At 45.7% G+C, this 15,684-nt stretch overlaps 1 protein-coding gene across 1 annotated transcript; it reads left to right on the forward strand.

The window, feature by feature from the left end:
* The first annotated feature begins 4,909 nt into the window (after positions 1–4,909).
* POLR2D (RNA polymerase II subunit D) lies at positions 4,910–9,901 on the forward strand. Its single transcript, XM_037909203.2, has 4 exons — positions 4,910–5,168; positions 7,065–7,245; positions 8,701–8,796; positions 9,283–9,901. The coding sequence occupies exons 1-4, from the start codon at positions 5,096–5,098 to the stop codon at positions 9,359–9,361; spliced, it is 429 nt and encodes a 142-aa protein (XP_037765131.1). The 5' UTR covers positions 4,910–5,095; the 3' UTR covers positions 9,362–9,901.
* The last annotated feature ends 5,783 nt before the right edge of the window (positions 9,902–15,684 follow it).

Here is a 15,684-nt window from a genome sequence, read left to right on the forward strand (position 1 = left end):
GTAACTGAATATTTGATTTTTCCCTCTTAAGTTTAGTACTTTACACTTGTCTTTACTGAATTTTATCTTGTTGACCAATTCTCCAATTTATCAAGGTGATTTTAAATTCTAATCCTGTCCTCCAAAGTGCTTGCAACCCCATCCAGCTTGACATCATCCAGAAATTTTATAGGCATTCTCCACTCCATTATTTAAATCATTAATTAAAATATTAAACCGCACTAGACCCAGAAAAGACCCCTTGGGACCTCACTACATACGTCCTCTCAGTTTGACAGCTAACCATTGATAACTATTCTGAGTGTGTTTTTTCAACCAGTTGCGTACCTACTTTATAATAATTTAATCTAGACCATCTTTCCCTAGTTTGCTTATGAGACTGTCATGTGTTGTCATCAAAAGCCTTACTAATATGTTGCTGACCTGATAAAAAGAGATCTGTAAGAATTAGATATTGTAATCCTCTTATTTTCCCCCTCTGTTATTTTTGCTTTTAAGAAGGTAATGTTTTCATAACAATAACAATACCAAATGGCATTTACTAAACAAGATCATAATAATTGCTATTTGTCACTAATTACTGAACAAAAACCAAGTAACTTTGGGCTTGACTTCTAGACTGGTGAGATTTTTACCTGTGAATTCAACAAAAGGAAACCACTTTCCAAAATAATTTCTGTATTTTGGTTTATTTTGATAAGGGAGTTTTCCTGTCACCAACACTTCCCAAATTGTATTAAGCCAGGATACTACTGGATGATCCTTTTTTCTTCCAGTGAGATGTGGTAGCACAGCTAGTTGCTACTAAGTGGGTTACTAATTTGTTTCAAACATTAGGAAGCTAGGAATTGCCCATATTGGATCAGACCAGTGGTCCATATAGTTCAATATCGTGTCTCTGAAAGCAGTCCGTATCAGCTGGGTTTTTTTCCACTCAAAGTCCCAACAATAGGAACAGTGTGTCCGCTGGTAAATTATATTTGGTAAGTTCTTTAACTTCCTTGAATATGTTTCTGTTTTAGCATATAACCTCCAAATGAATATGAAATCTCACTTTTATCTGACATTCTTTCTAACCATCATCTCTTTGCTACAAATATTTTTAAATCCATTCCTAAGACCCACTGTTACAGTAACTGGTATTTTTTCCCCTGAATAGCACATGTTAAAGATAAGCCACCTGCCCTCTTTTGTTGAATCAGTTTTGATTTGCTTCACAGGATGTACAACACTTACTGATCTAATTTTGAAATATATTTATTGGAGCCTACAAGAATAAAAAGGCAAGCTCCTCTTGAGAATATTCTTATCACTTTGGTCCTATCATTATAGCCTCTTCAGCTGTAGCTAGGCACCTTTACAAGTGTCTGGCTTTCTGTTAATTGTTTTTCCACATAGCTCAGTGGAGAGGACACATAGACAAGAACCATTCAAAATTCATAACTACATGAGCTACCTACTATTTTGAGAAGATTGGTGCTCTTGGCAGATAGGTTATCTGAGAAGTCGCCGTGATTCCAAGTGCGTTCTGAAAGCTTCGCTGATCAAACTGGCATTGAATCTTTTCTTGTTTCATTGTAAACTTAATAGAGATTGTCTAATTTGCCAGATGTTCCCTTCAGTGTTTTTATTCAGTCTTTTGACCTGTACTGTTTAGCAATCTGAACTAGTTTCCAATCAGTTTCACCACCTCATGCATTTATTCAGACGGAATGCTTTAAACATTTAGAGTTGGTCCATTCATAACTTTACAGCCTACCCTTTTTCAAGTTTTAAATACTTTGCTCTTACTATTCTGTAGGAAGCAGCACATTTTTATACAGGTGAACAGTTAAATCTTCTGATTCTTTAGAAATTACAGCAACCCATTCTTTTATTATTTTTTTTTAAAGGTTGTGTTACGATCATATGAAGTCATACCAGCATGGGCAGCAATCTCATCAGATCTTGCAAACTAAACAGGATTAGGTTGGGTAGGTATTTAAATGGAAGGGCTCCAGGAAAGACAAAACTGTGCCAGAAAGTTGTTAGGTATCTTTTGGTTGCACTCTTCTGAGTCAGCATTGAACTGGCATGGCATGGAATAGGGGACATTGTGTAAAGAGATTCCGTTTTTTGAGGAAGCTTAAAATCAAGGTCCTGACTACTTCTGGTAATTTAACATCACAAGGCATTTCCCCACAAAATTTGGGGTATTAATCACAGTGAACTAGTTAAACTCCAACTTGGGTAGTTTAGAATTTTAAGAAGGTAAAATGTTTCTCTAGCTTTACTTGGATGCGAAATTCCTCATGTTCTGTCGCCTACTCATAACCTCTCTTGTAGCTTCCCGTGGCTTCCCTGTCAGAAAGTCATTTTTCTGTAGGGAAGCAAAGAAATGGGCGGGGGACATAAATTCTGAGCATGCGCAGTGGTGCAGAATTCCCCCAGGAGGAAGATCCTTTATAGAGCATATAATTCAGGGGTGGGCAAAATTTTTGGCCTGAGAGCCACATCGGCACTGAGAAACTGTATGGAGAGCCGGGTAGGGAAGGCTGTGCCTCCCCAAACAGCCTGCCCCCTGCCCCCTATCCACCCTCTCCCACTTCCTGCCCCCCTCGGAATCCCCGACCCATCCAGTGCTCCTTGTCCCCTAACCGCCCCCCCCGGGACCTCACCCCCTATCCAACCCCCCTTTCTCCCTGTCCCCTGAGTGCCTCGATGCCTATCCACACTCCCGTCCCTAACTGCCCCCCGGGACCCCACCCTCTATCCAACCCCCCCTGCCCCCAGACAGGCCCCCCCTGGGACTCCCACAACTATCCAACCCCCCCTGCTCCCTGACTGCCCTGACCCTTATCCACACCCCCACCCCCTGACAGCCCTGCCGGGATTCCCATGCTTATCCAACACCCCCTGTTCCCTGACTGCCCCTCCCCCCTGAACCTCCGCCCCAACGGCTCCCTGTCCCGACTGTCACCCGGCACCTCTTGCCCCTTATCCAACCTCCCCCCCCATACTGCTCAGAGCAGCAAAGTCCTGCTACCCAGCCACGCCACTGCCACACTGCCCTGCAGGAGTGGTGGGCCAGAGCACTGGCAATACGTCGTGCTGAGGCTGCAGAGGAAGGGGGACGGTGGGGAAGGGGTGAGGGGCTAGCCTCCCTGGCCAAGAGCTCAGAGGCCGGGCAGGTCGGTCCTGTGGGCCGTAGTTTGCCCACCTCTGATATAATGTGTAAATCAGTTTAGAAACATTCTTGGTGGGATTACGCTTGGTGAAAAGCCATTCTGTTTGCTGTCATAGAAATGTAGAGCTAGAAGAGACCTCAACAGGTCATTTTGTTCATTCTGCCACACAGAGGCAGGATTAAGTGTATCCAGACCATCCCTGACACGTTTGTCTAACCTTTTCCATCTTTCTACCACTATTAAGTATTTGTCAGTAAGATAGCTAGCTCTATTTCTAATACACCTATCACTGTAGGGTCTAGGCCCTACCCATGTAAATGAAAATTCTATCCATGAAAAAATCTTAAATTCTTTTCTATTCCCCTATTAAACCTGCTGTTCATAGTGGGCTTTCTTAGGATGTTTGTTTTCCTGTAGAATGTAGCTGGGCCACTCTATAGCTCTGGTATTGGAGGAAGACTTGTGGTAAGACTATGTCTTGCAATACAATTTACTAGTACCCAGTCTCTGTGTCAACCTGATTTCTGATGTTAGAGAGTCCCAAAACCTAAGACCCACCATTGAGAATACCTTGCCTTCTAGTCCCTGAGAATTTCACCATCAGATGGAGGGACAGGCTACAGTTGCCAATTTTGGTTGGACGTATTCCTGGAGGTTTCATCAGAGGACAATCTTTAATTCCTGGAGACTCCAGGACAACCCCGGAGGGTTGACAACCCTAAGACAGGCAGGCAGCATCTCCCAACCAACTGCCAGAGACTATTGATACATGCAGTGTGGTCTATGGGTATGGATGTTAGATCATCAATATAACCATTAGTATCTACATACTATATCCAGCTCTGCCATAACTGGAAATAGTCTAAAATACTGGTAGATACCAAACGATGCTACAACTGGCTCCCTAGCACCTTCTCAATAATCTTGCCCTGGAAGGAGATATTAGAAATAAGCAAGAGGTGGTTAGATTATCAACATGATCCTGAGCCAGAGGGTCAGACAAATGCACATGTCGGTAACTGAAAGCATTGCCTCTCACCTTGGTCAAAAGTGGGTTAATAGATTCACTGGTGGCTTTTACCAACCAAGAACGGTGGTGGGTCCAGCAAATGCATTATAAGACCTTTTCCTATGCAACTGAACCAAACTATGTCAAGAAAAGTAGTGGGGATTTGCTTTTTTTGAGAGGTTGTCTTTGGTGCATTCAGTTATTTCTGCCCCATAGGATGTAAGTGACTGCCGAAAGAAGCAACAGTTGTGTGGATCTGTGTCTGGGTTAGTTAGTTGCTTATATGGAGCAGTCATACGGGCTGAGAGAGCTACTCATCAACACTCTGGCCGAGGGAGGAGAAAGATTCCTTTGCTGTTTCCACACAAGATCACACAGGCTCCCTGCTGAGTTCTGAGGCCAATAACATGAAATGTCCTTTCTGCGGTGAGCTGGAGGGAAGCGAGCCTGTCCTGGGGCGAGAAGTTGATGTCTTGCAGATGGGGTGGCACCAAGGCCTGGTTCCAAATTGGGTTTACCCTGCAGTGTCCAGCGCCAGGGGAGCTGGCCCTACTCCGCCTGCCCATGCCATCCCTTCTCGCAATGAGTTAGTTCTGTCCTGCCTCTGGACCAGCCCAGCCCTGAGGGGCCCGGGCCTACCACCCAGCAGATGGCGGCCGGGGCTAGGCCGCACCACACACGCTGAGGGACCTTTTTGCCCTGGACCCAAACTGGGGCCTGGCCCCGCTCAGCCGGGCCTGGGGGAAGGGTGGGGGGAGACGCCGGCTCTCCAAGCAGGCTGCGCCCGCTCCGCCCGTCGGCGCCCCCTGGCGCGAGCCTCGGAGCTCCGGGCTCTGGGCGCGCAGCCGCGAGGCAGGAGGAGGGCGGGGGCTCGCGGCTGCCTTCGCTTCCGGCGGGGAAGCCGGTGCCGGCTGAAGCGATGGCGGCCGGAGGCAGCGAGGCCCGGGTCGCGGACGTGGAGGAGGACGCTTCGCAGCTCGTCTTCCCCAAAGGTGCGCGGGGCCGGGGGACAGAGCCCGGGAAGCAGGAGAGGGAGATTCCCCCGGGAGCTGGGAGGGCCGAGTGGAGAGCAGGAGAGGGAGATTCTGCCCCTCCGGAGCTGGGGGGCACAAGGGGAGTCCGGGGAGTAGGAGGGGGAGACTCCACCGAGCGGGGGGATGGGGCGCAAGGGGAAAACATGGCCTTCTCCAGCTTGTTGAACCCCAAGTTACCTCCCCCCATTCCTGTATCTGTTTCCCTGTAAATAAAAGGAACAGTTCCCGGGCTGAAAGAAGAGTCTGGAAATCGGGGGCCACTTGACTGCACCCAACCGTATCAATACAATCCGGCTGCAAGTTGGGGTTTGAACCTGTGCTGTGCCTGGCCTTCTGGGGAATTAAAGCTCCAAACATGAAGCTCCTGGTGTAATTCTTTATCTGGCTGCAGAGTTTTGGCCTCCTGGCCCTTGTCTGACCCAGAGTTTAACTTGGGAGCTCAGTCACATTTCCCGAGCTGTTGATCATTATAAATCCCCATATATCAAAAATCAGGGTAATTTCAAAAAGAAAAATTATGGAATCTCTGATAGCTGTGACAATAGCTCAATCATCATTGTTCTAGCAGGCCATCTGATTCTAGCAGAACCAGTACATCTTTGAAGTGTTGTTTAAATGACATTATATAATGCTTTTCAGTGTATAAAGGAGTATTATTACTATTGATTGTACCATGCTGTGCAAATTCAGGACAAAGAGGCAGTCTCTACCGCAAAGAGCTTTATGTAAAAAACCCTGATCTGTATCAAGCTGGCACAATTAAATGATCCCTGGGTTTGATGTGAGGAACTCTAGTTTTTCTTCTCTGTGGTCCATGACACAAAGGTATTGCTGCCTGTGAGAATATTTTCAAATTATTATTATTTTTTTGTTTTGGAAACCAACTGTTAAGGTTTGAAACAGGGATTACAACTACCCAGTGGGTTCTGCTGAAAATATTCTGAATCTGAAAAAGATACTAATATTTGAATAGCTATATTTGTTCCTTAAAGGTGTCCTGAAAAGGGAAAAAATTGGGTTTATTCTCTTTTTTGCTTTTCTGATGTAAATGGAGACCCAAAATATTTGCAATCTTCTTGCTTTTTAGCATTAGAAATTCATGCCCTGTCTATTCTGGTAGTCACTCTTGATGACAAGCAAACTAGTGAAGTGGTTACAGACCAAGAGCTGAGAGAGAGAAGATGATCTATGGAGAGGGGAAAGGATTTTTAGTCAGACTGTTTAAAAGTTTGTTTTTATTAATGGCTATTTAATTTCAATGACTAAATAACATTTCTAATAAAGGAAGCCTTTGTTAAACATTCTGCATCCTCCTCCTTTAATTAAGGTGCTAGAAGTAAACATCCCTAAGACCTCCCAGAAGCTCTCCAGCAAAACCGCAGAAGATCACACTTGCCATTCCTGATTTTTCTGAGATAAAAAACAAGTAGTAAAACAAGCTTATTTTAAAGCATGATACAAATCCAATTTTTAAAAAGGCCTTTTCAGTTTTACCCCTTTAATATTTGCTTTTATTTTGGACCTTTGTGTCAAGTGAGTAATATTAATTACAAAAATATGATTAGCTCAAAAGATAGGGCTGGTAATTTAAGTGTGTATGATCAGAAAGTTAAAAATAACTGGAGTGCTACTCAGTATTGTAAATCCAGTTGTGTGGCCTTGGAGGAATTATAGTTACAGTCTCATTAGGAATGGCTTCCAGGTCATGGAGTACCGGATTTTCACAGTCAAAGCTGTACCTGTGGTTCATTTTTCTTCTCCCCAAAGCTACATCCAAGCACGAAACAAAGCGTATAGAAATTGGCTTCTTTGTTGTTGTACTTATCTTTCTTTCACACTGATACTCGCATACAGAATTTGAAACTGCTGAGACGCTTCTAAATTCAGAAGTGCACATGCTTCTTGAGCATCGTAAACAACAGAATGAGAGTGCTGAGGATGAGCAGGAGCTTTCGGAAGTCTTCATGAAAACTCTGAACTACACGGCTCGCTTCAGCCGCTTCAAAAACCGGGAGACCATTGCCAGCGTCCGCAGGTGAGTGGGAGAGTCAAGGAAAAATGATTTTATTGGGGAATTTAGTATGTAATGTGTGTGCTGTATTATGAAGTTGAAACATGGTAGTTATTGTTATTCCCAGGAGCAGGGTTGCTGTAGAGCAGTGGTTCTCAACCACAGGCTGAGAACTCCTAACAATCCCCTATACCTAGCACCCCTGCTCAAAGCGGGGCCAGAAGCAGAGCCCTGGGTGCTGGGCCGGGTAGCCCGGACCCCTGCATGGGACTGGGCAGTTGGATCCTGCAGCAGGGCCAGATGCCGGACCCCCACGCAGGCAGTTGGACCGCGGGACACCCCCCTTCGCAGCCGAAGCCTGACCCTGAAACCCCACTGCATGGGGCCCGGCGGCCGGATCCTGCTGTGCGGGACCAGGCAGCCGGAGCCTGGGACTCCTTCTGTGCGGGGCCAGGTGGCCTACAGCTGGACCTGGACCCCCGCATGGGACCAGGCAGCCAGACCTGACCCTTGCAGCGGAGCCCCACGTAAAGCCTGTGGGTGCTGTAGCACCCCAGCAAAACTCTAGATCTCAGCACCCCACACTACCCAGAGGCCTCCCACCCCACACCTAGCCACAGACCCATTTTCCTGCCCCCTGCCTCCCTGCAGCACTCACCAGGCCCCTGCTGGCAGGAGCGCTCCTGCAGGCTGCCTTACTCTTTCTCCCCCTCAGCCAGCCCCACCCCCTGCCTGAGCAGTGTGGCAAATTTTGAAATTATTTTTAGCACACAGCTGGGCTGCAGCTGTGTGCTAGTTGGGCTGCATGCAGTCCACAGGTTGAGAACCGCTGCTCTAGAGATCTCAGTCATGTTTTTCTGGGGAAGTGAGAGACTTGGTGAGATTCTGTTAGAGCAGTGGTTCTCAAACTTTTTTGCTTTGGTGACCTCTTTCACAAAGCAAGCCTCTGAGCGCGACGCGCCCCCCTTCTAAATTAAAAACACATTTTTTTATATTTAACACTATTTTAAATGCCGGAGGTGAAGCAGGGTTTGGGGGTGGAAGCTGACAGCTCATGAACCCCCATGTAATAACCTTGTGACCCCCTGAAGGGTCATGATACCCAGGTTGAGAACCCCTGTAGTAGAGTGGGTAACAAGAGGCCTGAGGTAGGGCCTCCAGAGCTGTTTTGGTACAAATATTTATATGACAGCAGATTGTGGTAGATGGAAGGGACTTTTCTAGCCCTTTTTTCTTTCGGGGCGGGGGGGGGGGCTTCTGGGGTTATTGTGTGTAATTTTTTTGTTCTTACTAGCAGTAATAGGGTTGTATTAATAATAAAATAAATACAACTTATGCTGCCCTTTTTCTCATCCTCATTCCTTGTTCACAGATCTGTCAGCCCCATGTCATCAGTTCAGTTTCTTTTACATTCTTTTCCTTTCCTCTGCTTTTTTTATTCCATTTTTCCTATATTCTCACCATCTTCTCTTTCTGCAGTTTGTTGCTCCAGAAAAAACTCCATAAATTTGAATTGGCGTGTTTGGCTAATTTGTGTCCTGAGACAGCTGAGGAGGCCAAGGCTTTGATTCCCAGGTGAGAATTTATGTCCTGTGTTTTATGATTTATGGGTTCTATGATGCAGGAATAAGGGGAAAACTGAGCTGACCTATTGTTTCCCCTTTGTATCCAGTATTTCACAGCCACAGTGGGCTGGCCTAAAAGGTACAATTCTACATGACGCCAATCAGATAACTGTGTTTATGCCTGGCCCTGCCCATTCCTGAGTGTTGTACCCTTTTAATGTCATGTCCTGAAACTGATCAGTGAAAAGGTGGAGGGAGAAAGATATCTGATTTGCATAATTCAGTGTGGAGGCACATGAGAGCTATAACATGGGGCTTCAGAGTTGTCTGTGTATTATAACACAGGAGGAGGTGGAGATTTGGATAAATCGTGCAATGCCAGATGGTACCAAAAATGTCTGAGGCACTGGTGTAGAAACATGAGGGAATTCTGGATATTAAAAATGAAAGCACAGGGAAGAGGCTTGTTTCTATCATTACTGTTCTTATCTTGCAGCCTAGAGGGCCGGTTTGAAGATGAGGAGCTACAGCAGATTCTTGATGACATTCAGACCAAACGAAGCTTCCAGTACTAGGGCTAATTACCAGCCCTTATTATGAAAAGAAAGATCAGAGAATTTCAAATGTTTCTGTGCACACCAGTCCAATCTAGCTAGCTCCAGGACAGAGTAAAGAGAGTTCTTGATGCACAGTACTTCAGCCTTGGGTCCCGCACAGACATGTTTAAACTGGGGACCACTCTTTGACTTGTTGAAAACTGTAAACTTGACAAAGACTCATTTGCGGTGAGATCCATGGAATCTTGTAAACTCCTGTCTCGGTGGTTTCGGTACCTGTTTCCCCCAAGTCTCTGTCCCTGCCAGGGGAATCTTCAAAGTGTTTTACATTACAGGGCCTAGAATAAGCTTGGTGTGATTCTTCTTTCTTATGAACTCCAGTTACCTAAGGTGGAGAAATTGTGTTCCCATTGGTTGTTGGAAATCCTAATAGTTTGTAGAATCAGGGCTAATAAGATTCTGAGTGTCTTTTGAAATATTTTTTTAAGAAAATGTTTTTTTCCTCCTTCAAGAGTGTATAATTGTTCAGTTTGAATTAAAATGTGATGTTTCTTATTATGTTCCTATACTTTGTAAATATTATCTGATTCACTCCAACTTTAATTATTTAAGTCCTATTGAGAAACACTTTGACCTGGAAGGAGGGAACAGTCTCTGGGGAGAGAGGAAGGAAGATAGTATTCTTGATCCAAACATCAGTTGTGATTATTAATACAAATGAATATAAATGAGCAGAATTGTATACACATATTTTGGGAGGGAGAGAAATATGATACTCTTATTAGGCTATGATTGGAAACTTGACATCCAAATCCATAGTGTTGAAAGATCATGCTGCTTTATAATCGCTGCCTGAGTTACCTTGAGTGACACCTATTGACTCAGCAGCAGTAACATAACTTATTCCTTTTAATATCATTATGTCTCCTGGAATCTAATAAACCAAACATACCTTTCTGATTAACCACAGTAACTTTAATTGGGTCAGAATTATAAGAAAAGGTAACACGGGGTGAGGTCCTGTATTTTATTAGCTACATCCACCTCGTTTAAATCTTAGATTCAATCTCCAACTGCAGCTGTCATCAAACAAGTCTTTTATACTCTGCCTCACAGGAGATTTCTGTGACTGCCTCAACTACATGAAAATACTGATCTTTAAAAAACAAATTGAGGTGTTTTAATAAGAACTTCATATCAGAACCCTTACCTCCTAGCCTCATTACTTTTGGTGGTAAGGAAGCCCTAGCTAGATTATTTGGCTTCTTTGACTTGGTTTCTTTTAAATTTGTATGATTAGGTGTGATAGTTGTCTCTTGTTGATATTTAAAAATAAGATGGCAGGCTTTAGAGAATAAATCTAACCGCTTTAATGAGCTGAATCTGGTCCCACAAGGCTTACATCGTCCTCTGCTAATAGACTGATAACTACCAAACATTGAAATCCATAATAAATTACAGCTACCACTTTTCAAAGAAGATCAGAAGCAATAAAACAGACAAGATGGTGGGAAGAAGGCCTCTTAGACCAATAAAACCTCCGTGAACTGCTATTGTATGATAGAACTGAACTACTAAACATGTCATAAAGGGGTTGCTAATACTGTATAGTAAGGGTGTTCTCAAAATATGAACATTATTCAGGGCTATTTTATTGTAGAAGGTTTGTGACCCCTTAAATTAGCGAGATGAAAAGATGAATTCACTGCACCTTGGAAAGAATAATTTGAATTACTCAAATGTATTACTAGTTCCTAAATAATCTGTAACTGCTCGAGAAAAAGACTGGGCCACTTATGTGGACAGCTCATTAAAAATGTCTGTTCAGTGTGGAGTTGATGGTCAAGAAGGGAAAATATAGTATAGTAAAACCTCAGAGTTACAAACACCTCGGGAACGGAAGTTGTTCGTAACTCTGAACAAAATGTCATGGTTGTTCTTTCAAAAGTTTACAACTGAACATTGACTTAATACAGTTTTAAAACTTTACTATGCAGAAGAAAATGATAAAGTGAATAGCTTTTTATATACAAGCTGTAGAGCTTGTTTCCACAAGATCCTGTAGCCAGTCAGGAGCTTAGTAACATATCTAAAATATTATACATCTATATGAATAGTCTTATGCATTTCTGGACAGTATGAGGCACCAGATACTGGACTAGAGATGGACTTCTGATTTTTAATTTCTGTGTAATTTTTTACCTCCCAGGGTTGCTCACTGAGCTGCTATTCTACGCTCCTGCCAATCTATTTGGCAGATAAGTTGTTCTGCATTTATCAGGAGTTTAAAAAATTGCTCAATACAGTTTAACTTAAACAACCAAAGCAACCATGCAGTAGGGAAAGTAAAAATAGAAACAAAAAACAGGTTAAGATGCCAAAAATCCCAGGATGTGGAAGGGGATTCTCTCTGCTGGTCCTCAAACCTATATATTACTGCTTCCCATAGCTGCTTACATCTTAAAATGAATACTTTAAAAATCCCCTTATTTTAAACTAGTGCATTCTTAGCTGTTACTAATAATGCCTTAGATATTAAAACTGGCAATTCTAAAACTACAGTTTATATTTTATCTTTTGGCCTTTTTTACTTTTAGCATCTGCCTTGGCCGGGACAATGGAAATCAATGTGAAGTCAAGTTCGTTCATTATGATAATTTTCATTCCCTGAAGGCTGAAATGTTTGGGTTGCATGCACTGGTAGATGGGGGAGAGGGATGTTAATTTAGGATTTATGTCGCATGGCTGTGGAATTCTCTTGATATGATCTCAAGCTGCTGGTTACTACCCTTCCCCAGTTAGTCAGCTCTCTCCTAGCTGCTCAGTAGTATTTTCAGGGCATGACTACACTTGCAGATGTAGAGCGCTTTGAGTTAAACTCACCTTCAAAGAGCACAGTAGGGAAAGCGCTGCAGTCTGTCTACACTGACAGCTGCAAGCATACTGGCGTGGCCACATTTGCAGCACTTGCAGTGGCATTGGGAGCGGTGCATTGTGGGCAGCTATCCCACAGAGCACCTCGTCCCATTCTGGCACTGTGGCTTGTGGGAAAGGGGTGGGGGGCAGGGCATTCTGGGTCCTGTCCCAACTCCCCGTGATGCATCGGTTCGTATCCTAGCAATCTCTGTGCTTCCGTCCACATCTGGCGCCATCTTTCAACATTTTTGGTCCTGCGCACTCTGTCTTCCCTTTCGGTCTGCAGGAATGGAGCCCAAACTGTTGAGGAGTATGCTGACGAGTCTCACCAGCACGTCACGTTTGGCAGTTGAGTTATTCCTTATGATCCAAATTGACAGTGAGGGCTCCGATGATATAGACTTGAGTAACGCATATGACACGAGTTTGCTTGTGGCATTCACGGACATGCTCACTACCGTGGGATGCCGCTTTTGGGCTTGGGAAACAAGCACTGAGTGGTGGGATCACATTGTCTTGCAAGTCTGGGATGATGAGCAGTGGCTGCAGAACTTTTGGATGAGAAAAGCCACTTTCATGGGAGTGTGTGATGAGCTCGCCCTCACCCTGCAGCGCAAGGACACAAGATTGAGAGCTGCCCTGACAGTGGAGAAGCAGGTGGCTATTGCAATCTGGAAGGTGGCAACTCCAGACAGCTACCGATCAGTCGCTAACCAGTTTGGAGTGGGAAAGTCGACCATTGGAATTGTGCTGATGCAAGTTTGCAGGGCCATTAATCGCATCCTGCTCAGAAGAACCGTGACTCTGGGTAACGTGCATGACATTGTGGCTGGCTTTACACTAATGGGTTTCCCTAACTGCGGAGGGGCGATAGATGGCACGCATATTCCAATTCTGGCACCAGCCCACCTAGCCTCCGAGTATGTTAATCAGAAGGGATATTTCTCTACGGTTCTCCAGGCACTTGTGGATCCCTTGGGCGTTTGACATTAACGCAGGCTGGCCCAGAAAGGTGCATGATGCACACATCTTTCGGAACACTGGCCTGTTCAGGAAGCTGTAAGCGGGGACTTTTTTCCCAGACCAGAAGATCACGGTAGGGGAAGCTGAAATGCCCATTGTGATCCTTGGAGACCCCGCTTACCCTTTAATGCGGTGGCTCATGAGATCCTACACAGGGAGCCTTGACAGCAAGGAGTAGTTCAACAAAAAGCTGAGCAGGTACAGAATGACTGTGCAGTGTTCTTTTGGCCCTTTAAAGGACCGCTGGCGCACTCTGTATGGGAAGCTGGACATGGCCGATGACAGCATCCCTGCAGTTATATCCCCTCCATAACATTTGTGAAGGGAAGGGTGTACGATTCACTCAGACATGGAACTCGGAGGTTCAACACCTGGAGGCTGAATTTGAACAGCCAGAGAGCAGGGCTATTAGAGGGGCCCAGCGCGGGGCTGCAAGGATTAGGGATGTCTTGAGGGAGCAATTTGAGACTGAAAGCCACCAGTAATGTCTGGTGCCCTGCATGAGAGTGAAGTGCAGTGGTTCCAATGTTAGTAGGAATCTCTGGTTGCTATGCTGACTTGCAGTGTCTGTTTCTTTCCTGGGCTCAGGTATCTTTTACTTTATGCAATAATAAAGAACGTTTTCAAAGTCAAAAAATCCATTTATTGAAAAGAAACACAACTGCTTGGGAAACAGAAAGGGCAAAGGGGTGGGGTGGGGAACAGTACAATCACAGATTTGCGTATGTCCTGCTATCATACTCAGCCTTCCTGTCTAGAGTGCTGTGCAATGAGTGCTGCATTTCAGGATGGCTATACTGCATGGTGATGGGGGTTGAGTGCAGTGGGTAAGGGTTGTAGTTTTCAGGGCTGGGTGGTGAAGCTACAGGTGTTGGATGCAGCTGGTGGCAGTGAGAACCCGGATGTTGGGGGAGGTGGGTTGGAGGTGACATGGGGGCACAAGGGAAAGAGTTTTGGGACAAGGGTTGCGGGGGGGGGGGGGGCGCGGGCACAGTAGTGCTCTGCCTGCATGGCTACGAGTGCCTGAATAGAGTCCGCTTGGCGTTCCATTATGCTTATCAGCCGATCCGTGCTTTGCTGCCAGAGCACCGTGCTTTTGTGCCCGCACTTCACATTCTGCTGGCAGATCCTCCTTTCACTGTCCCGCACTCCTGCACTTTTTGATTTTCATTGCTTGAATGCTGCATTACTTCATGCAACATGTCTTCCTTGCTTCTACGTGACCTCTTTCTGATTCTTTGGAGTCTTTCGGCCGGTGATAACACGGACGGCTGAGATCTTTAGGTTGCATCCGTAAAGGCGAAATGCAACACTTAGCAGAGGCAGCATTGTTCACATCAGACAGAGCAATGATTCCCCTGTACTTAAGGGCAAGCACAGTCTACACAATAGCATAATTTGCCCATCCCAAAGCGAGCACGCACAACCCACGGGAGCCCCAAAATGGTGCACAGGGTGAAGCGTGACTGATTGTTTCATGGCTGTACTGTCCTCTGGGTTTCTGTAACTTGGGGAGCGCCAACAGCTGCGGGGGCCACTATACTGAATGCTGTCCCCACACTTTCCACAGGAGTTCGTCCTGGAAGATATCTTGCTGCTGATGGTGACCTGGGAAGCAAGGGAGGGTCTTCTACTTCAATGTGGCTTCCATCCTGGCCCATATGCAGCTTGCCTGTGTGCAGCAATGGTCCCCCTGCCCCTCATGGCACAGACAAGTTAGCCTTACTTGGCCAAGGACCACAGTGGCTCTCCCGAGAAACCTGCGCAAGTTCTGGATGAGACCTCTGAAGAGATCACTGGGGCCGATTACTGCAATGTGAGAGAGCACATCAACGCCCTATTCTGCATCTAGGCATGCATGTAGCCCTAACCCTCCTCGCCCCAAGAGCCCGCACCAAATAACTTCCTTCCCAAAATAAAAGCCGCTTACCGGGCACCTCATCTGGTGTTTGTTGTTCCCCAAGCACCAGCCGCCATGACTGGCTACCTTCCTCCTGGCTTAAGAACAGCTCCTGGTTGCATGCATCTAGGGATTCCGGGGTGTCTTTCTCCGCCTCGGCACCCTTGCTCCTGCTTTGCTCCTCCTCCTGCCTTGTTGCACTGGGCTCTGAAGTGTCCATGGTGGTCCTCGGAATGGAGGTGGGGTCGCCCCCAAGTATCGCATCCAGCTCTTTGTAGAAATGGCAGGTTGCAGGGGCAGCACCGGAGCGGCTGTTTGCCTTGCGGGCTTTGCGGTAGGCATTCTGCAGTTCCTTCACTTTAATCCTGCACTGCAGTGCGTCCCGGTCATGGCTCCTTTCCATCATGTCCCTTGATATCTGCCCGAAGGTATCATAATTCCTACGGCTGGAGAGCACCTGGGACTGGACAGCTTCCTCTCCCCAAACACTGATGAGGTCCAG

The sequence above is a fragment of the Chelonia mydas genome, chromosome 9 (assembly GCF_015237465.2).
Source record: "Chelonia mydas isolate rCheMyd1 chromosome 9, rCheMyd1.pri.v2, whole genome shotgun sequence".
Classification (NCBI taxonomy): Eukaryota; Metazoa; Chordata; order Testudines; family Cheloniidae; genus Chelonia; species Chelonia mydas.